At 41.4% G+C, this 23,261-nt stretch overlaps 2 protein-coding genes across 3 annotated transcripts; one reads left to right on the forward strand and one right to left on the reverse strand.

The window, feature by feature from the left end:
- Positions 1–1,987: 1,987 nt before the first annotated feature.
- exd1 (exonuclease 3'-5' domain containing 1) lies at positions 1,988–5,471 on the reverse strand. The gene is made up of 11 exons (XM_034525333.1): positions 5,342–5,471; positions 5,129–5,197; positions 4,978–5,011; positions 4,822–4,898; positions 4,634–4,707; positions 4,390–4,476; positions 4,171–4,275; positions 4,002–4,082; positions 3,766–3,909; positions 3,481–3,672; positions 1,988–2,704 (listed from the first exon to the last, which is right to left on the reverse strand). Exons 1-11 carry the CDS (start codon positions 5,469–5,471, stop codon positions 1,988–1,990), a joined length of 1,710 nt encoding a protein of 569 aa, XP_034381224.1.
- A 2,505-nt stretch (positions 5,472–7,976) lies between these two features.
- Positions 7,977–22,342, forward strand: LOC117725166 (RAS guanyl-releasing protein 1-like). Of its 2 annotated transcripts, XM_034525177.1 has the most exons (17): positions 7,977–8,163; positions 8,716–8,891; positions 13,541–13,646; positions 15,128–15,190; positions 15,278–15,409; positions 16,101–16,254; positions 16,426–16,599; positions 17,373–17,489; positions 17,572–17,847; positions 18,257–18,337; positions 19,100–19,204; positions 19,365–19,474; positions 19,927–20,071; positions 20,224–20,260; positions 20,642–20,773; positions 21,580–21,905; positions 22,009–22,342. In XM_034525177.1, exons 1-17 carry the CDS (start codon positions 8,051–8,053, stop codon positions 22,141–22,143), a joined length of 2,382 nt encoding a protein of 793 aa, XP_034381068.1. In that variant the 5' UTR covers positions 7,977–8,050; the 3' UTR covers positions 22,144–22,342. The 2 variants fall into 2 exon arrangements, with proteins under 2 accessions (XP_034381068.1, XP_034381069.1); XM_034525178.1 differs by lacking the exon at positions 19,365–19,474 and having other exon boundaries at positions 19,104–19,204.
- The last annotated feature ends 919 nt before the right edge of the window (positions 22,343–23,261 follow it).

The following is a 23,261-nucleotide window of genomic DNA, read 5'->3' on the forward strand; positions in this document are numbered from 1 at the left end:
ATAAGGCGATAGAGTACGGGGGACACAATGCCTTTGTTTTGGGTGCTGTCAGAAGGGTGCCACAAGCCTAGGCGATCAATAATGCAGTCTGGCACATGTCCGGGACACTTTGTTGCCTATTGATACGTGGTTGACTAATGGTACAGAAATAACACCAGAATTTAAGCAACATGTCTATACTTGTGTGTGTCCATAGGATCTTAATGTGATACTCATAGTTTTTGGGTGGCTGATTTGCATTACACCTTGAGCAAACAGCAGGCCTACAGGTTCCCACAGCTCAGTCAAAACAATAATCGGCCTTACACAGTTTAACCACCATTTTCGGATGCTAAATCAACACAGCTGGACATCCTAAAGTTTGTGTTTATGTCTGTGCACTACCTTTCCGACTTGAGTCTAAATATAGCTCGGCAGCATCCTGCTGTGATGCTGAGGTGCAGTCATCTTTCCCCTCTGAAGGACACAACACTGTCTGAAGTTTGTGAGCAGGGGGAGTGGGGGAGGAAGCGGTGACTACTTTGTGACAAGCGCCCTGTTCCTTCCTCCCAGGCCTGAGAAACAGGAAGTGCTGCACATAAGGCATTATTGTGACGGAGAGGAAATGCAAGGTCCTCTAAAATAAGAGCCCAAATCTGGTTGTCAACGACAGGAGCTTGTCCTCCACAGCCCCAGAGAGACAACACCCCCACCCACAAACAACACTTAGCCCCCTCCATAACTTCACTGTTGAGTGACACAGATATATAAAACAAGTTCTCATTCTGTAGCCATGCAAGACTTGTTATGAATCCTACAAATAAATACATACAAAGCAAGTTGATAGTTATGTACACATAAAAAGACATGGGAAGGTATTCAGCTTTAAGATCACGTGTTAAACCCTTTGTTCCCTGCTGAACCCACCCACATACAGATTGAGAAACAACAGCATTTCAAAGGGTTAAAGGAGGCATATGGGTAGGATCCATAGTGCCGGTGTTGAGCAGAGGATGAGGAGGAGCCGGTTGCTAAGAGAGATGCAAGGCTTTGTGCAGGGCTGCCTCCCAGTTAATTAAAATCCTACTTTATCTGTTTCACGCTTTCAATTAGGAAACTCTGGAAAAGGCCCAAGCCTCTGGATGCAGATAACCATAGCAATAAGATGTGATTAATATGGGGGGCCCCCCATTGGCGCTACAGCAATGCCCTGCTGTTGTGTCCATGCCTCATTTTGATCCCAGGCACCAACCTCTGATGATCCTGGCAAAAAAAAGAGAAAGTTGTGCAGTGCCTCTCTGCAACGTCTGCACAGCCCCACAATCAGTAAATTGAAGGGATACGATTTGCTTCTATAGAACATGGCAGGTGCTGGCCACCTGTGAACATGAACATCTGAACTGCAGCAATGAACGAGGCGGCAGAGTCAGTATCACTGCTCAGCCTGTGCCAAGTCTAATGGTTTTCTTCAGTCATTTGTAATCAAAAGAAATGTCAGCTGTCAATGGTTTTGCGCAATTAAAAAGGAGATCCATCAATGTCAGTCGCTGTTTTTCAAAATCAATTAACTGCAACACCAACGCAAAGCTGTACTGGCAATAAATCACACCAAGCTTTCCCCATTATGGTTTAATGGGCATAAACGGTACATTTTTGAATATCATACAGATTATCTAGATGTTAGAATTAAGAATGTAATAATGTATCCCCCAGTTAAAACTAAATTGAGTTGAGTTGGATTTAGAAGCAAAACTCTTATGAAATGCAACTCAAATAACGGAACCGACAGGGACATGTTTTGTCGCGAACACATTTGACTAAACTGCCATGCAACATCCAAACATTCATCTTTTTTCATTCTCAAAAGATTTTTCACCACCTGGTATTAAACAAACCTCTGCACAAAACAGAATATTTACTGCCATCTACTGGACACTTTTTGTAAAAAAAACAATATAAGCACTATCATCTGTAAGAAGTGTCCTTATATGGCTTTATAACGCTTCCTTTAATATCTGAAAGATCTAAATGACTGTGCGAGTGAAGATGAGATGGACTCAGCTGTTGATGTAAAATAGTCCCCTGCCGTGCCGTTCTTTGGCAGGTCATTAGCACTGGGGCCAGGCTGGGGAATCCCTTCTTGTGCAGGTGCATGGCTGTGGCCAGAAGGAGCTGTCCCCATCCTATCGGGAGCCATTACATCCCCAATGCTCTCTCTGGGGACCTGATCTTGTGACGTTTGGAGAAGGAAGCCTCTTCCGAAGGCACGTAGGGCCGGGATAGACGATTGCTCTTTTCCAAAGGGACTTCCTCTACCTGCTGTGTTCATCAGTACCTCTGTGCACCCTCTGCCTCCGACCAGAGACAGGGAACTGTTGACAGACATTTGTTCCCCGAGGTCTGATAAATTGCCTGGGACTGGAGGCTGATCTGCTGAGTCAGGGGAGGCACAGACATCCACAGACAACATGTTGTTGGCTCTTCGAGGGCTTGTCGGTGACTTAAAAAGAAGAGGGTCCACTTGTGAAGGCAATTCCACAGTTGCATGTTGCTGGCCGTTCACCTCTGCTGCAGGTAAAGTCTGCATGGGAGACGGGGCCCGGAGGTTATAGCGATCCAGCAGACCTTGTTCTGTGACATGGTAGTGGTCGGCAGCCCACTCCTGCCGCTCGCGACGCATTACCTCCAGCTGCCTGAGCTCTCTGGGCAACTCCAACACACTCTCCTGAGGATGCAAACAGGCAGACTGTTTATATGCTGGTTGTATGTGCTTTAAGGATAAGTTCACATTTGTTTCAAGTCAGTCTTGGAACAATAAAAACTTCAAATCAGTTTGGCTGATGCTATTGTTTCTTCTGTCCAATCTGGCTGTAAAGAGATAATTTCCTAACACAATTTCAATGAAAGAGATGGACAAAATCCACAGGCCTCATTCAATGAAAATAATAATGGTATAGTTCAGCTGAAGCCAATGTGAGACTTAAGCATTAAAAGCATATTAAATGGATATCCATCGTATTTAGTGTTTAGCTTAAAATGCTGTCAGCAAGAAAAACAGTCATGGGAAACACAAAAAGGCCATATTATAACATCCAAAATCAAATAAGATATGAAAGCTCATATCACAATATTGATATGTTGCCCAGCCATACCTGTACAGAAATGAAATTAGTCGGTGCTGTAAATTGTGAATGCAGTTTATGAAAAACGTGTTGTTCAACCCATTAAGATTGAATATAATAAATAATAAAACCTCCAGGTTGAAAAAAAGAAGAAATAAGCAGACCAGTGTAACACAACTACTTCAAAAGCCTGTTAGACAGATTATGTTTTGCTTCAACTTGATTGATCATAAGAGTGTACACAATGGCTAGCAAGGGCACACATTCAAAATAGAAAAATATTCAAAAACAATGCCCGATTGATTTATCCACCAATGAAACATTGTACAAACTAAGACAGACGTTATGCCCGGGAAATGGGCATTTGTGAATTACCCACCATGTTGACATGCTGTAATTCATCGGGTTCATAGAAGCCGCTGTTGAGGTATGAATCCACCAGGGCCATGTAGTCCATCATAAGAGTATCCAGCAGCACCAGTCTGAGAGGCTGAAGGTGGATCGCTGACAGAGCCATCAGCTTAAGCAGGGGTATAGGACAGGGCCGCTTGAACCACATCTCCCTTTCTTCCTGTAAAGACACACACACACCAGTGATTCCAGCACATAAAGATGCAACTGTACGGCAAATAAAACCCATCTTGGATGAGTCTGTGTGCTGTACCTTGGTGAGCTGTGACTTCATCTGAAGGGATAAGAGTTGAGAGGAGGGCACCTTTAGATGGAAACTAACCACCTCCTGCAGAGTACTGACTCTATCCGGGAGAAGACCTCCTGTCTTAGAGTAGAAGCACATGACATCTGCAATCTAAACGCATGTAGAAACAAAAGCAGGGAATAATTATGCTCATCCAAACATACATGAGAGAAAGTTAGCCAGCGAAAATACTGCACATGTACCTGCGTATCAAAGACGTTGGTAAGCTTTACTCCAAACTGAGCAATCAGACATCCAGCAATGGCTCTGCAGTCATGTATGACCTGAACAATATGTGCAATCAACATAGATGTTTTGGTAATAATCATAACAGTGACTGAGCAGTATTTCTAGTGTGTTCACAATCCTAACCTTCAGTATGCGCTTATTTTCCAGGATCATGGAAAGACCGTTCTTAAAGGCCCGAGCGCCAAGTAACAGGATATCAAACAGGTAAACCTTGTGTTTAGTGGCAATCTAAATTAATGCAAACCAGTTTGAGTTATTACATTCTTCTGTCATTCTTGTAATGAAGGAAAAGAAAGGAACGAAGGACAGAAGGAATCAAAAAAGGAAGAAGGCAGAACTCACCTGCAGCCAACACAGCCTCCCATACTTAAATACCTCGACTCCATCAGCTCCCACACTGATCACACTCTGCTTCTTGATGTGCATCACCTGATGAACGGGAGCTCAAAACATCATCAAGAGTTTTTAAAATAGGTCTCAGTATAGACGCTTCTCCATGATTACATATTGTCCACATACATGTGTATACTACATATGTAATTTAAGTGATTTATGCAACAGTAAAGGAAAGTAAAAATCTACTTACAGCAGACACAAACTTCTCATGAAACTCATCGATGACGACATAGTTGAAATACTCCTGTTCCTGTGCGTCTTCATCTATGGAAAAGTAACCTCTCAACAGTGAGTAGGTTAACAATTACCATTTGGACATGAATTTGAATGCCGAATTTAAAACATGGGTATTAAGCAAATACACCAAATTATTCTCACCCAATGCGATTGTCTTCCTGTAGGCCTGAAACTTTTCCACATCCAAATGCTCTTCAAGTCCGTGGTCGTGAATATTTCTGTGCAACACATTGCATGTCACAGTTCCGGCTGAACGTGCCGTCACAATAATGACAGTGTTGCCTGTTGATGACTTACCCACTGCCAGTGTCTGCTTCATTGGCAAATTCCACTGTTAATTAAATCAAACGCGAAGTAAGACTTCAAACCGTTCAATTAAAAATATGTAAACATGTTGAAAGGATCACGTCCAGCTTCAGTCTCAGATATCACGTGTCAGATAACTCACCATGTATAACTTCATGGCCAAAGAACATTTTTGAACCCGGACATTTGAATCCATTGTGGCCACAAACAACTGAAACAATATACAAAAGGAAACGCAGCCGTTACTTCGGAAAGCCGACGAGGCAGCGAAGGCCTTCATAGTAAAACACGATTATTTAGCGAACCAACACCGGAATGCTAACAACGCAAAATACAAGGCGGACATTCTTCTAACCGTCCGTCAAAATCAGCGTTTTGTTAAGGTTGATACGTTGGATGACGCCAAAGTACGACGAGGTCTTCAGGGTCAGTTTGACGCGTTTTCCCTTGAGGATATTCAGGAACTGGACTTCGTCCACGGCCATTTTGAAGTCGGTTGTGTCGCGTGCTCTGCGGGTTCAACACTTTAAGGTCAATGTTGCGTTCAAAAGCTTCTCGTTAACATCACCATCGACTTCCTCCTCCCCAGCTAATCAAATACATACATTATGTCTGTGTGGCTAACGCTATCATATTAGCAAAACAAGGGTGTTTATTCAAATAGTATTATTTATTTATTAACATTTTGTTGAATAGAAGGTTGCTGCTCATATCTGACCGAGGTCCTACTTTTCCAAATTATTTTTTGTGAGAGTCTGTGGTGTGGCAGGAGCAGGCAATGCTCATATGTAAGTACTGTTAACACTTCAACTTCTAAACGAGACAATTCTTTATGTAACTGCAGCAGCAGCAGCTACAATTCTCAATAACCACCGACGGCCTGCATGCTCCCACGTGGGCAGTAACTCTAACATTACAATAGCGTCCACCAGGGGGTGATCACGGTCTTTCACTCTTCTGACCTCTGAGTTAGTTTCTATGAAATCTTTCAATCTGATTACAAAAAAACCCCCACTTAAATAATTAAAGCAGCCATGCATTTTTATCCACATTACACAGTGTGTGCATATGACAATTTTTCAATTGTCTGTGTTGGACTATACAGTATGTTACATCCTTAGAGAGTACACTTTGGTCCATGTTGAATATATTCTTGATCATTAATAACAAAACAAAATTCAATGCCCTTTTAACTTACACCCGAAAGACATGAATCACCATGTAGCTGGCTGCAGCAGAGTCTGGCTGACGACTAATTGGCCAAGGCGCATATTTTGCAGGAATGTCTGACCACATCAGGACCTGATCATCGTTTTAAATGACGAGGTGTGCAGAGGAAACAAATGTGGTAGTGTACCTTTACAATAGAAAATGCAAATAAAGATAATCATTTCAAGATTAAGTAAATCCAAACATTATTTGAAAAAGACCAATAACATAAACGAAAGCAACAACTAAAACCCACTGGCCACTTATTCAGAAATTATAACTTTCTAAGAAATATTTTCATTTCTAACTTGTCATTCAGAGTATATCTTAAGCGCATGTAGAAATATGGTCCACCCAAATGTATCGTATAATGTCAGAAGCAGTGCAAGAGTAATGTATGCTGCGTCACTCCTTTCTTTGACAAATAATAAAAGAATTGTCAATGTATTATGTATTTTCTTTTAATTTCTGTCACTACAGGGCTCAATGTCATGAGAAAAAACTGAAATCAGATTTATATGTACAACATGGGGGCAGGCTTAAGGCCTCACTGGCTGGTCTGATAACAACACTGACACAGGAAAGGGTGCAGACAAGCTATCTTATCAGAAGTAGACAGCTTTACACATGGTGCTCATGACTTCAGTGGAAACTCTTTAACTTACTGCTGGTCTGTGGACAGTACGCAGGGAGGCACCTCATCAAAGGGTGGACACTCTGGGGTGCAGATTTAATCACAGACTGTGTGCACCTTATATTATGTTTTGCCATGGAGTGTATTGCTCTGCCTGAGCTGCTTTAAATTCAAGTGAAAAAGGGCAAAAGCAAAGCTCCATAGCTAATTTAACAGCATTCCTTTTTTCTTAAACTGGATGTTTTAAGGTCAAAGAAAAGCTGTTAATTGTTGGATTTCCAATTATATACAGGTGTTCTCATTATCTATTGCAGCACAGTGGAAACTCTGGTGTGTTTGCACATCATTTCTTATTTGAGAAGGTATTGTCCAAACACACCAGATGTAGTTTTTGTCATCGTAATAAAAAATAGTTCTGAATAATCATTTGTTCCATCCTATAAATCAATATTTTAAATGCCCTCAGGTGTCACTTCGTCTAAATGTTAACACACCTACTCTGTTATTATTCACTGGCATAATGTCTACTTGAATCCCTTCTCCAAGAGCTCTGTTCTCCACCCGTAAAAGTGTGATAAGATTCCCATTAAAACAGTTGAAAGACTTCAGGAAACCTCTACCCTGGACCACCTACTACAATAAATGTATCCCCCATAAAAGCCTCCATGGAACACTACTCTAGCACCACTGTTATCTTTAGAGGAAGGTCCACCCTGTTCCTGTTCTGCAGTCTGAACAAACAAAAAAGGTTTCAAAAGGTTTTTAAAAAATCACATCCCAGAGATCTCCCTAAATGTATTCATGTCCCAAAAGAGACATGGACTCTCTTTTTGTGTAAACCCATAAGGATTTAAAAAATATATAAATGTGAATTTATGTTGGACAGCATAAAGGTGGAGATTGGAATCTGATCCATTTTTATTACATTTTCAAATGAGGGAGACGACAGAACAATGTTTTTAACTGCATTGTAATGTTGCTTGCGCTTCCAAACAAAAACAGACACCAGCGACCAAACTAATTCCTTTAAATTAAAGTTGTAAAAGAAAGAAGGAGCCGACAGAGCGCTCCGTGTGAGTGACAGCAGCCCGGCGCCGCGGCCGCCCACTCACAGACACTCTGGGTGACTTAATTGTGTAACGCTCATTGACGAGTCAGCACAATGCTGCTGAGACCGCGGAGGCGCAGAGCGATGAAATGCTCCCATCGAGGAGAACATAGATGGACAGCCTAGTTCAGCCGCTCGTCGCCCAGTACCTCGCCATGGGCTGTCAATCAAAGGAAAACAACCAAAACGAAAGTATAACGTCGGACGAAAAGGGAAAGGAAGATGCGTAAGTCAGATCATCTTATCGCGCTTTTTTGGAGTGTTGTTTCTTGTGTGGTATTTGGCGAAAAATGAAATGTGCGCATTTATTGAACAATAACTTGATGCTTTCAATGATCAGAGTCGCGCAAGTGACTGTGCTTCGTGCTATTTGTGCCTAAAGAGTGCGTGAACAGCTAACTTTAGGCTACCCAATTACTTTACGCACAGGTTCTACTTTCTGACCTGCTGCACTTAAAATGCATATGTTTCGATGTTGTATGCTTCAAATTCCTTCTTGTTTACTGGTCACTCAACACTTTGAACTGGATGTCCGCAATCAACCGGTATTTCCCTAAGTTAAAAGGAAGGAAATGAGAACAATGAATAGCTAAATTCCAGAGGGTTCTTACATTCAAACAATGGCTCCAATTTCTTGTGACATAGATCGTTTCATGTGTCATCATCTGTGGTCTCATGAGATTGTGGCTTGAAACACGTGTACGATTAGACTTTCATTGCAACAAGCCCTCCTGTCCCCTCCTCCCCCCTCACTCTTCTTGTGTTGGTGTTTCTCAAGGAGAGTGTCTCCAGGATGCAGCTCCAGGTCTAGAGTTTCTCCTCCAGGCCGCCCTCACAGGTTCCACAAACCCAGCCCGGCCCAAACCACCCCAGGGAAATCCATGATGTCCCTGGGTCCCCTGACCAAAGGGGGGAGCTGGGAGGACCTCATCCAGGCCTGTCTGCAGTCCTTTGGTGAGTTTACCGGACTTGCCATGCCACCATTGTTGTTGTTTCTTTTGGTGGAATACTGCAGTGAGGTGTACACCGTGAGCACCGCTGTGTGTGGTCCGTGTTTGTGTCACACTGAAGTCTTTTCTATGAACGTTTTATCTAAGTTTGTATGCAGTTCTCGTCTCTGTTGATAATAAGATCAACAGAGATATTATAAGATAATAAGCCTTAGTTCATGAGCGATCACATACTGTTGTTGTTACCCAGAAGTCTCTGTTTTCCCCACCTTTTCTCTTGGCATTTGGCTGCATACCTCCCAACAAGTTTGGGCAGGCCTCTAAAAAAATGGAATAGGCATTTGAAAGTGAAATGGATTTTCTTAAATCAGCTGAATATATTTTTGTTTGATGTAAGTTTTCATCTTTTGAAGATGAAATCCGTCTTATAAATGCTTGCCAGTCATATTTTGTTTCTTTTCTGCTCTGTGTGATATGAAATTATTGAGGAAAACAGTATTTGATGATTACGTGTTTCATAATTAGCTATGTCTCTGCATTTCTCAATGAATGTCTCATTATCGATATGTTACTGTATGCAAGATATATCGTTTTTTTTAATGAAAAAGAGCAGCAGTGATTAAGTGGGCTGTAGCCGGATCAATCAAGCAATGATCATTGGCTTCATCAAGTTGTCAGGAGTGCTCCCAGAGTTATGGTGATTGCGTGTCGGCAGAGACAAGCTTTCAAATTGCCGTTGCCTGGTTACACAAATGGAGCAAGAGCAATGGAGAGACGTTACAATGGGCTGCACATAAAATGACATCCCATAACTACATGTATCTGTGGAGAGGTAAAAGCGGGCAGTAATGACAGCCTGCTGCTCATTTCAAATTGACGAAGGAAACGGAATTAATCAGAAGGAGAGTTGAGGAACCCTGTTAGGGTCATAGCTTGCTGTGAACAAAATGTGAGACCCACATGCTCAAGATGGCATCTCACTGAGTACAGTTTGTTTATGAATGAGAGTTTCCTTGAACACCTTCTCCTGATAAAATGAAACATAGTCCTGCTCCTCCTGGCCCACATCACAGGCGAACCCCCCTGAGGTCCACTAGTCCTGCCACCTTTTCAAATGTGAAAGCTATTTGAAGGATTACCTGATGGCAGCTTCAAGCCTGACTGAGCCAAAAGGTCAGCTCCCCTAACAGTGGTCCTCAGATGCTGACCAGCCTTTGAAATGCAGAGCACTATGAGGTGTGGATCAATAGCTGTTGACATCATCACTCTCTCTCTCTCTCGACCACACTGCACGCTCCGAACATGCCCAATGTCGACTTCATACATATTCCTTTTACAGCTAATTTGTATTTATACAGGTTTTCTTTTTATTAGATATAATTTCTAAAATATGTAAGACATCAAACAATATGATTCTTACAGTGAGAACCTTTCGGTTGGCTGTATAGAAAGCCCTCGACCTCTAAAGCAGTGGATCAGATGAACTCCTCCATCAACTCCCCCTATCATCACCAAATGTGTTTTTAGTGATTTTACATTGGTTAGCATGGAAATATTAACAATATAAAAGTAGGTCATAATAATAGTATATGTTTCAATAATTTCTTGATACAATTTCATTGTAAATGTTTGCATTCGTACTATTACCACATGAAGCGTCAGAAGCTTGATGTTTCAAACATGTTATCACTACTTCCAGCTAACCTCAGAATCATAATGAGATTTATTGCCAAGTAGGTTATTTGCTGACATGAAATGTGCCTTTTGTGTTTGGTTCATACAATAAATATATTAAGAGCAAAGAAAAGATACAGGCAATGTACTGCAAACAACATCATTGTTCAGGGGATGTGCAAACGTTGAATGTACAGAGATGAGCATCAATGTAACATCGATGTCAGATGTCTATGGGGTAGACATCAACCATTTGTCCACTCTTCTATATATAGACATATATTTAAAGTTTAATTATAACATTATATTTGATCAAATGAGTCAAACTCCTCCACAATCTTTCTATGTACCCCTGGCAACTGCAGAGGTGCTCCCTGTCGTACAAGTACCAGTTACAGAGAATCTCTGCTCTAAAGTTAAAATGTAAACATAGTCCATAAAGTTACTCTGGGTCCTGATCATTTTGGAGATGTTGGTTCAGAGACCTAATCATCATCCTGCATCTGATTTGGAATCCTCTCAAACAAAGGGACCATCCAGTCTGAACGGCTCTGTCAAAACAAGGAAGAGCGACATGTAGGTTTGAAGCGGCTGATGAATGTCTAAGATAACCTTAAAAGTGGGCAAGGCGCTGCATGCCCTAGGCTGTGTTTATCACCATACAGTATCACACAGCTCCAGTCTAGCGGGCGGCAGCTTTCCTAATTTTCCAGTAAGGAACAGACAGTAGAGAGGGGATTTCCTCCTGCAATTAACCCTGCATAGGCAGGGTTAGCGGTTGGAACGTTGTGAAAAAAGGATGGAGCAATTGTTTACTTGATGGAGAGTCATGACGTCCTGTTGTCTGCCTTAGGTCTGACTTTGGCTGATTCACAGCTGAGACCTGTTACCTGTAATATGAGTGAGTTGATCATTTTAGTAAAAAAGGCATTTACATATATATATATATATATATATATATATATATATATATATATATATATATATATGTACGTGTGTATGTATGTATGTATGTATATGTCTTAACTGCCTCAAAGTGTTAGTACTTTACCAGCCATGTTATTTTAATTGCTAGGCATTGTTTCACTCTTCTTGTCTTTCCCTCTCTTATTGACCTGGTGGGGCAATAGATATTCACTGGCTTTGGCTGGTAGAGACTGTGTGTTACAAACAGAAACACACCCCATGCAGGATATGAGGGCTAGATTAGTCAGCTGCAGCTGGAGTGGTGAGTTGCTTACAGATAACAAAGATTAGAAAACATGTTGCCATGGCGTCCGAGGTATTTCCAAGGTGACATGGTTTAAAAGTGGGCCCACAGATGCCTGATGTCCTTGATGGTGTCAAGATAATGGTGAAGCTGAAAGGGAAATCATTTTCAGCTTGACAACTCACACATTTTCATCACAATGTTTTTATTCTCTACAGATTGTCGAAGGGAGATGTAAACAGCCTCAAATATACCACGATATATATATATATTATTTCAAGATGCAATTACAAGCTCTTCTTGTTTATGTATTCTTCTAATTCCCTGCATGTAGCCTTGGTTTTAAGATAAGTGGGAAGGAAAAAGGTGTTTTCTGCAATTAAAGGTCAGACCTGGCATTGTAATGTTATGTCATACTTTGTACACATGTAGACTCATTTTGTAAAGTGGTCAACGTGAAAGTTTCTCGCTCAATGGGTCTCAAGATGTCAGCTGTAGCCTAGCATCAGACAACCGAGATAAGAAAAGGTGGTCTGACCACAATGGGAGGAAGTGAGATATACACAAGGAAAAAGGAAGCGAAAAAGGTAGTGAGACTAGCAAGGCGCAGAGGTTCACACAATCAGAGGAAAAGGCAAATCTTCACAAACGGGGTCCGTGCTGGATAGTATGACAACATATGTTTGTTACAGTGTATGCTTCAGTTGGTGTTTTAGCAGGTTGGCCTAACCCTCTGTTGTCAATGATGGGAGTGTATATGTCTTGGTTTTCACAGGTAACACTTACAGAGGCAGAGGATCATAATTAAGAGATTTGTAATTAAAGGAATAGTGTAGAATAATCTATGAAGCACTGCATCCATAGACATTGGTTTATTTGCAAAGAGCGGTCCATCCAACATCGCATTTCCTGCAGAAAATAGTAATTGAAGGATAAGGCTGTGATATTCTATATTTTCTTATTATCAAATCCTATGAAAGACCAGAACCACAAATTAATTAATTTGACGAACGAATATTGCCAGATATATCTTATTCTTCTCTGCCAAAGACCTCCATTGTTGTCCAAAAACTATCACACATCAGCCACAACATACTGGATGAGATGTTCCTTCATTACTGCAAACATGGGGCCTGAAGTTTGTTTAGAGTAAATCCCACATTGGTAAACATTCCAATCCATTCCATTATCTAAACCCCTTATCCTATTCAGGGTCGCGGGGCGCTGGAGGCGATCCCAGCTGACATTGGGCGAAGGCAAGGTTCACCCTGGACAGGTCGCCAGTCTATCTCAGGGCACATATAGAGACAGACAACCATTCACGCTCACATTCACACCTACGGACAATTTTTAGAGCCTCCAATTAGCCTACGGTGCATGTCTTTGGATTGTGGGAGGAAGTCGGAGAACCCGGAGGGAACCCACGCTGACATGGGAGAACATGCAAACTCCACACAGAAGGACTGCTCAGACCAGGAACCAAACCCAGGCCCCTCTTGCTGTGAGGCGAGTCAGTGCTGCCAGTGCCAGCCATTCACCACCATGCAGCTCCAATCCAATGCTGAAATTATTCAATAAAGCAGCAAATTTAGATTAATCCTCATCTGTAAATAGTACCAAGCAAAAGTATTATTTACGCCTGTTTGAATAATGTTTGCTAAATGTTTACTTCTGATGCCACTTTTATTTTCAGGGGATGACATGTTGACTTGCAAAAGGTCTTTGTTGCAATGAGGGTACATTTAAGTCTTGTGTATTTTATCTTGCAGACTCGGATGGTGGTGTGTGTGGAAGCAGCCACCTGTTGAACATCACCCTGACCATGCACCGCATCCACATCTCCTCCTGTGATCTGCTGGACAAACTCACCACTCTATATCCTTCAACTTTATCTATCTCAACACAGACAGATGATTCAAACAATGCAACTGGCCAATTTTGAGCACCAAATGTAAGTCGGGATCAGATCACTGGCTCTGTTGTGTGCTGCTTTCCTTTGGTTGTCAACAGCAACCGGCAATCAAGCTTGTACTTGGCTTACGACAGCCTGTGGCTGTCAGTGTAAAATGAGATAGGCAAATGGTAGCTCATGTTTACTCCTGCTGTGAGTTGCTATAGATCTTTTACATCGCTGTCCGTGTAAATGCCCTTCACTCTGGGCCCTGTATCCCATGCATTCAATAACATCTTCAATAATCTCTTTCAAAATGTTTGATTCTGTCTCTGTCATTTTCCCCACTTCACACCTTGGAAAAAAAGCATGTTTTTTTTGTTAGTATTGTGATGTGAGTGAAGGGCCTGTAATCTAGGCTTCCATTCAGGAAGCAGCCGTGGCCTTACTAAGCCTCTCAGAGGAGTCCATTGGCCCCGGTGAGCAGCCTCTGGGTTTCAGGTGTTAATTACCTCTGTCTCTTTCACATTCAGGTCCTCTTCAACTATATATAAAGACAGACCCTCTATTGCTTAAAGAGGCACCGTTCACACAAACCCACGTCAGAGCATGCAACGCCGAATGCCCCTCTGCTATTTTTAACCCTCTCGTTCTGAACCTAATACCCAAAAGGATACATCAAATAAATTCAGTGTGTGGAGTGTAAGGATTGAGTGAAGAGACACAGGGGCCATTAACAGCCTTCATCACAGTCTGGCCTTGGGATTGCGTGGGCAGATCGTCTGCTCCCATGACGCAATTAGGCTTTTTATATGAATCACTTTCAGCGGATTTCTGTCAATTGAGAGCTATAGTGTCAGTCTGTATATACAAGCTGCTTAGTATAATAAAGAAATGTCTTTGTGTGTGTATTCTATATCAATTGATGGTGTTTCTGTGGTCAACAAGTGCAACATGTAAGCCAGAGCAACCATGTTAAATAATAATATTCTTTTGGGCTATAATAAAAACATCGTCAGAGTCCGACCACTAAACAATGCACGTTAATCCACAGCTGCTCTACAGTATATGAGGCATTGATTGTGTGTGTTCTCTTTGTACATTTTGTTATTCACTTATTTCTGTATGCCAGAATGATTCATTCAGTGATGCTCATCAGAGTTTTGCTTCATGCAGTCGCCTCCTCCCACATTACCAAATGCCACTTCTGTTTGCCTTTTTGCTTTAGTTGCTGTAGTTTTTATTAATGAGTTGTTTGTATGAAAGAAACCCTGCAGTCGAAATACACATATGTTTATTGTTTACTCAAAATGCACCTGTCTTTGATTTAAAAGTGTTGTAAAGCCTGAAACGCTGCTGACACCTGATGTGAATCCCAGCTTTAACTTTAAGACAATTTAACCAATCTTTACCCAAGGAGCTAATCACGATAAGTCGAAATCAGCTCCTTAACCAAAGCCCTTACATTCAAAATAGCGCTGGACAATGAGCAGACAACAGAGTGCCAGAGGATATGCTACCTTATCAGGTCAGTTTAACACATTTACTCATTGTAAGAGTCTAACTGTAATTGTATGTTCTGTGTCGGTCTCATGGCATCATCTCTGACCTGCAGGCATTGGATCCAGGAATTCTGGATGATGTTCCGGTTGCACCACAGCTTGTCAGACAGCCTGGAGCAGTTTCGGGAGCTGATCAGAGAGCAGGGACAGGAGCATCTTTGCTCTCTCCTCGAGACCAAATGGATGTAAGTGTTAATCTCTGACCAGCTGGCAACTGAAACATTAGGCCTACATGACACTCAGTGGTTTGTTCAGTCACGATCCAGAATACAGACTTTGAACTGTGAACAGTATAACTTTGAGGCTTCTTATGTAGCTTTGCAGCTTTCACATACACATTTGTGTCTTCTATATGCAACACTTAACTTCTTTTGCAGCTAACAATCATCTGTTATTCTGCCCATTCTTTTTTTTTTTCAATTGATCTTGTCGTCTATAAAATTTCAGAAAATGTCAATCCCAATTTCCCAGAGTCGAAGGCAATATATATATATAATACAATATATATTTATATATATATATATATATATATATATATATATATATATATATATATATCTTAACATTACATTTTATATTTGATATGTTAAAACCACTTAATTGTTGAAATGCAATAAATAAAATAAATCCAAACTGTACAATTTATGGCTGCACAGTTATGTCCAAAATGTGTATATATTTCAGCATATTGGTTACTTTGGAAGAGTTTTCATCTTGATTATAATTAAAATAATGAGAAATTGCTGGGCACATTGACACAATACTGTATTGATAGACACAACAATGTCTAAAGCTGTAATTTTCCAATTTCTGAAGTCATGCTACTCCTTTGCTGATTGTAAAAGTTGTTGAATTACGTTCGATGGTGTGTTCTAGAAATGAACGGGACTGGTCGTGGAAGGCCAGCCAGAAGATCAAAGCTAACAGCAGTAAAAAAAGGAAGGTCTCTCTTCTTTTTGATCACCTGGAGCCCATTGAGCTGGCTGAGCATCTCACATTCCTGGAATTCAAGTCCTTCTGCAGGATATCAGTGAGTATACACACTAAAATACTGTTTGAGTGTATATGCTTTATCATTTGCACGTTGATGATTTGTTTATTTGACATGCATCTCTGTGAACTGAAAACCAGTAGGTATTTCCTCTCGACGGGAAATGCCTTCCAGTTTCCGTGCAGCAGTTTATGCTCCTCTCTCTGTCAGTTTGTAGACTTTCAGAATTACATTCGAAGCTGCTGCATGAAGGACATCCCCGTGATGGAGCGTTCCATCGCCCTGTGTAATGGTATCTCCCAATGGGTTCAGCTGATGGTGCTGAGCAGGCCAACAGCTCAGCTGAGAGCTGAGGTTTTCACCAAGTTCATCCACGTGGCACAGGTAGTGGTTTAATCAACCCCTCACTACTACTCTTGCACTTTCTGTTCCAGAAAAAATTCTTTGCTTGCATCTACTTGCTATTGTTCATACACTTTATCCAACTAATGACAGCCTATTATCATACTCTGAACAGCACTATAGATGCTACATAATTGACAGTTGCATAATGCATATTCACCAAGAGCCGGCAATGATTCTCAACAGCAGTGCTGCAGGCTTTTAGCGTATCCTAAGATCTTCCCAATAGAAAATTATGAACTGAATGCAAGCTAATGGAGTCGTCAAGTGGAACACACTTAGACACAGAGGAGGATGTGGATGTGGAAAAGACAGAAATGACTCGTGAGTGTAAACCTTGCTTCTAAAACCCTTCCAATGTGAAGCTGCCTGCGGCCTGCTGAGAAGAAATGCGCTAGCAAGGGAGCAGTTAGGCAGGCTTGTACTCTGGAGGACCTTTTGCACTGTTACACTAATGCACCAGTCTGCTGCTGCTCACTGCTGTCAACCTCAAACCCATGGGTGTGGAAATGAATTTCACACCATAATGCTTCAGTGACAGCACAAATTTAGACAACTGAAAAGAGAGGGAAAAGCACTTCCATTAAAGAGTGAGATATCAGAGCGCAGTAAGAAAAGCCCAACAATGTAAGTGGCTTATGTAACTGCAGTGTTGTTGATTATATAACCAGGGCTACCTGGAACAAGTTTAATTGTGCGTGTTTATGTGTGTGCGGATGGACTGATATGTGTGCTTTTTTGTGTGCATCCACCAGAATCTACATCTCATGCACAATTACAACACGCTAATGGCGGTGGTGGGAGGGCTTTGTCACAGCTCGATCTCCAGACTGAAGGACACCACCTCACATGTATCCAACGAGGTCACCAAGGTAAATGAAACGTACCACCATAAGATCCATTCATATTTTGAGCCATAACAGCCTCACCAAAGGAAATCTATTCACTTCCCAGGTACTGAACGAGATGACAGACCTGCTGTCCTCATGCAGAAACTATGACAACTATAGACAAGCTTACAACAAGTGTACAGGTTTTAAAATCCCTATTCTGGGCGTTCACCTCAAAGATCTGATTTCTGTTAACGAGGCCATGTCTGACTATGTGGAGGACAACAAGGTGAACGTTCAGAAGCTCCAGGCACTCTACAACCACATTAATGAGTTGATCCAGCTCCAGCAAATCCCGCCGAGGCTGGACGCAAACAAGGACCTGGTCCATCTGTTGACGGTAGTGCACCCTTCATTGCAGCTTTACATTTGGATTATTTTCAAATTGTTATGTAGCTAGATTTGATTCACAAAATTGAACGCAAGCACAGATGCAAATGAGCGCCTTACAGCATGTGGATTGTCCGCGCTTGTGTGGGTGTGATGAGAGTCTATGATCTATGAGTGTGTGGGTGACGAACTGAGTGTGAATGAGAGAGTTCAGATTGCTATATTGTTGTGCCATCTGTGTGAGGTGCTTTAATCGTACTTGAACGACAGAATGCCCATGAAGAGATAATAGTTACCCTGTGACCTGATCTTGCCCTCATCAAAACATGTTTTAAGGACACAAATCTAGATATATAGAGTGCTCCTACTCTTTCTGTTTACCTCTCATGTGCTGACATGTGTTATCTCATTCCCTACAGCTGTCTTTGGACCTTTACTACACTGAGGATGAGATATATGAACTGTCTTACACCAGAGAACCCAAGAACTGTAAAGCACCTGTGAGTGATAGAAGCAGGCAGTTTAAAACTGCTTACAAGCCAAGATGTCAAGATTGGTACCACTTTCGATTGTATGCTAAATATGAAGCTTAGCGCAAAGACTGAAAATGGCGAAGCAGCTAGTCTGTCAACTACCTAGAAGTTTAGAAACAAATATTAAAACAAAAGGTAATGCTTAAAAGAATAGTTTGACATGTTGGGCAGTACAGCTATTCTCTTTCTTTCAGAAGTTAGAAAAGATTAATACCACTCTTTTGTGTGTATGCTAAATGTGAAGCAACAGCCAGCAACTGGTTAGCTTAGCTTAATGACTGGAAACAGGGGGAAATGTCTTGTCTGGCTCTGTCCAAAGGGAACACAATCCAATTACCACCACCTTTAATGCTCACCAATTAACATGGAATATCTCCTATGCGTATTCTGTACGAAAATCAAAGTGTAACACTTTGACATAGCTGTTGGCTAGCTGTTTTCCCATTGTGCATTCTTTATGCTAAACTAAGCTAACCGGCTGCTGGCTACATATTTACAAACATGAGAGCGGTATTGATATTCTCATTTGACTCACTGCACGAAAGCAACTTATTTCCTAAATGTCAAAATACATACATTTCCTTCAAAGCATTGATTTTTCAAAGAATTGTGTGCCGGCTTTTGAAGGACACTCATAGATTTAATGTAACAGAACAGCTCGGATAATATTTTACATATTTATCTGAGTGCTCAGGTTTGTTTTTTAATGACTAATTCATTTTCCATCAGCCAGCCACCCCCTCTAGACCTTCAGTGGTTGTGGACTGGGCACCAGGAGTGGCTCCCAAACCCGATCCCCGAACCATCAGCAAACATGTGCAGAGAATGGTGGATGTAAGTACTTTCAAGTGTAGCTACTCAGCAATGCTGTTATATAACCATAATCAATTATTTTAACTATTCTTCTGGAAGCTGCCATTTTGACAGCCTGCTCTTGCAGCTATTGTGCACTAATAATCAAGCAACAATGGTGTTTGCCTCTTGTCTTTCACAGTCCGTTTTTAAGAACTACGATCACGACGAGAACGGCTTCATCTCTCAAGAGGAATTTGAGAAAATTGCAGCTAGCTTTCCGTTTTCCTTCTGTGTCATTGACAAAGAAAAGTGAGCTCGTTTGACAGGTCACACAGATACTCTGAGCTCATTTGTGACTTCAGAGGAGAGGAAGAAAAAGTGGTATTTATAGTGATGAGTATAGCAACAGGAAACATAAAATAACTACAGAACTTACCATAAACACCCACCACTAAATAATCACTGTTGTATTTATGATGCTCATTCGGTATAACCCACAGATTATACTGCAATCCCTCATTTAGACCTAAACATAAAAAGACACCATAGTTGATGGTTAAATTTTCACATTACACAATGACAAAGTGGTTTAGTGTTTAACACATGTAGCAGAGGAGCGTGTAGACAAATAAACCAGGTCAGACATTACCAAACATTGAGCTATGAAGTGAAGATACTATCTGTTTCCCATATATACTGCTCATTTAAAGCTCTGTTTCATTCGTTATAAGTTATACTGTGTACGTGTTGTGGTTGTCCAGGGAAGGCCTCATCAGCAGAGAGGAGATCACAGCCTATTTCATGCGGGCAAGTGTCATCTGCTCCAAACTGGGTCTTGGCTTTGTCCACAACTTCCAGGAGACCACTTACATGAAACCAACCTTCTGTGACAACTGCTCAGGATTTGTGAGTCACCACAATAACTCAATGTATGAATTAATGTAACCGCTTAACTGCTATGTCAGGGTCAAAACAAAATTAACTAAAAATGTTATCTTGTTTTTAGTTTTGCTTTTGCCACACTGATGTTAAAACGGTTTCCACATTCTTTTTCACAGCTGTGGGGTGTCATCAAGCAAGGCTACAGATGCAGAGGTGATTGTTATTATATCTTTGGCTAAAAAAAGGTCAGTCAGTATCGTGCTTAAAAATTAGGTACACACATTTTCTTGTGGGGAGGAGATGAAGTGGAGCTATCTTAGGACGGTGTAGTGTGGTTTTCTGCTTTGCACACAGCTAGCTGAGTCTTGCAGAACATGAAACAAAGAAATTTGCAGCCAGAACCACAGTTTTCCCCCCTCCCCCACCCTTCAATACATCTGAAAGCTATTTGTTTGCCTGACGAGCATGCAGAAGTCTGAGAGTTGCATTTGCAGAATAGACTGTTCAAAGAAAAGTCTGCCGAAGTCAATTTGTAGATGTTAGACTAACGCTAGTTCCTGTTCTGACATGTTGTGCATTATTTGGCTTGCTTAGACTGTGGGATGAACTGCCACAAGCTGTGCAAGGAGCAGGTGGCGTTTGAGTGCAAGAAGAACGCCAAAGTGACCAACGCCATCGACAGTCCGACACCGAGCTCCAGCTCTGTCACCATGGGCACCTCAGAGGGTGGGTTTGGGTGATTGGGTTAATTATCTGCATAAACAGTCAAAATGATACACACACACACACACACACACACACACACACGCATAAGCGCTTGCACACACACACACACACACACACATCACAACAAATACTCTAACTTTAAAGTTCCCACAGATAAAAACTCTCGCCTGAACTATGAAGACAATAACATGCAGTAACATGGCAGCAAGTCCCTAGGACAGGTGCCATCTGGTGGCAGAAACATTTTAAGTCAAACGTTCATCAACTAAGTATGTTATTTCCTGTAATCACTACCCGGCACACAGTACAGAAAACAATAAAAGTCAGAATTTACATGATTTCACTTTAGTTTGCTGCAGCTTAAAGAAAACAAGTCTTGAGCACAGGGTCTACTGTCAGGGTGATTTCCCTCCAGCTGTCATTAGGAACGTTTTCACTTCCAGTAATACTGAAGCTACCTGCAATGAGAAAGCTACTATATTCAGAACAGAAGAACTTACTTGGTGAGGGTTGACACACCAAGACACTTGGTTAAAAACATGGGGGCTATATTAACACAGCCCCTCTTCAAATGAGTCTTTGTGACGTGGTATTTTGGCATTTGGTTTATTTGGCTTGTGTTTCAGTGCATACTGAATTGAGTTATTTTGTTTTGTCGCAGTTGATTGATTAAATCGTATGAGCTTATTCTCCTTAAAGACACGATTTTTGATAAAAGGTGGAGACAGTTAAGTAGGTCATGATAACAATCAGCATTTTCCATTTGTCGCATTTAAAATAATTACTGATATTGACCCCGTCTCCAGGTTCAGAAGAATGTCCTTTCCCCTACCCGCCAGATGACAGCAAAGACTGGAGCCCAGACTCCCCAGTCACCTCCTATTCGAGGCCTCGGAAGGTCCATAGTGCCACCCAGACAGAGGGACTCCAACTGTCTTCTGCGGACCAAGAGGCCAGCTACCTTCAGCCTTCTCTGCTGGTCCCAACACCACCACCCCTCACCTCATGTCCCAGCCCGGTGCTCCAGAGAAAACAGCGACACTGTGTCAAGTGGGAAAACAGAGCGTCGGTTGTGCAAAAGCCTAAAGAGCCAGATGAGGAGAACAAACCCACCTATGAATCTCTGGAATCGGTGAGTGTCAGGACCAATCAGGACCAAGTCCCCCCCCCCCCCCAACAAAGGCACAGTACTTAAATGCATCACAGTTACTATACATCTTCTATGTCTTTCGCAGGACAACCAGAGGCTCCAGAATGCCAATGGGACACTACGTAGGAAGCTGAAGGACGCAGAGCGGGAGGTGGAGATACTAAAGACACTGCTCAAGAGGCATGCTCTCCACCCTGTGGAGGAGGACTCCTCCTCCTAGACACACACTTACTCTGGACCTCCTCAAGGGAGATTGCTGCTGCCCCCCTATGGCAGCATGTATACATCTGGATCCAATAAGTTATTGGTCATGAACAGTGCAAGTATTTTACCAGTCTGACCCAATCAATCTGGCGTTGGGTGGTCTAAAGCAGGTTATGATGCACATAGCTAGTCACAGTGTTTTAATGCTAACGGTATACAGTCAAACAAAAAAGCCAACCATTATGTCACAATAACGAAGTTAAGAACCTTTTTCGAGGAGTATCGTTTTTTTGGAACTAGCTACAGTACATAGTGCCAAAAATACAGTAACAATACTGTAGTGTTATATTTAAAGAAGTTTCAAGTGAGCATAAGGAGCTTGTTTACTGTATTATACATTTTACAGAAGAAGGAACATTGTTGCAATGAGTATTACTCACTTTTTTTAGTGATCCATTAAGAGCTGGAAAGGAGTTTCCTATGTTTAAGGTAAACATAGAAAAAACATATTAAATGAAGGATGTTAAGGTGTTTAAGAGTGAAAATAGGGCAAATTGTGTTTGCTCTATTCTTGATCAATAATGCGACTAGATATTTATGTTAAACATAAAATGGAAATCAGAGGAAAACAAGATGTTTATTGTGATTATCATAGGTGCAACATGAGGGCCCACTGATTATAGCAGCAGAATGAAGGTTGGTGGCATCCGATGTACAGAACTTTTATTGCTCTGCATCGTTGTCCCTGTTCATATCAATGCACGAGATGTTGTCAGTGCTTCTGTTGATATTTATTGTTTCAAACACTATACAGGTCATGTAGGGAGTGACAGAAATGGACATTTTGTAAAGCATACTGGTACTTTCAGTGAATTATTTATGCTTGTGTGTGTTACTTGGCATCATATTGATTGACATTTATTTCCATTGTGCAGCCTGTTGTGGGAGTGTTGTACTGTGAGTCAAGCTATATGTGTTTGTATTGTGTGTAATGCACTGTAAATACAAAGTATACAAAGTGCCATCTTAATTAAGTCAAGGCTCATCCTATTGCTCAGTATTGTTCTCTCATTGTGACAATAAATACTGTATTGTATATAAAATAATTGCTTATGTTACTCAGTTTGACCACTG

Source organism: Cyclopterus lumpus, chromosome 22, assembly GCF_009769545.1.
Source record: "Cyclopterus lumpus isolate fCycLum1 chromosome 22, fCycLum1.pri, whole genome shotgun sequence".
Classification (NCBI taxonomy): domain Eukaryota; kingdom Metazoa; phylum Chordata; class Actinopteri; order Perciformes; family Cyclopteridae; genus Cyclopterus; species Cyclopterus lumpus.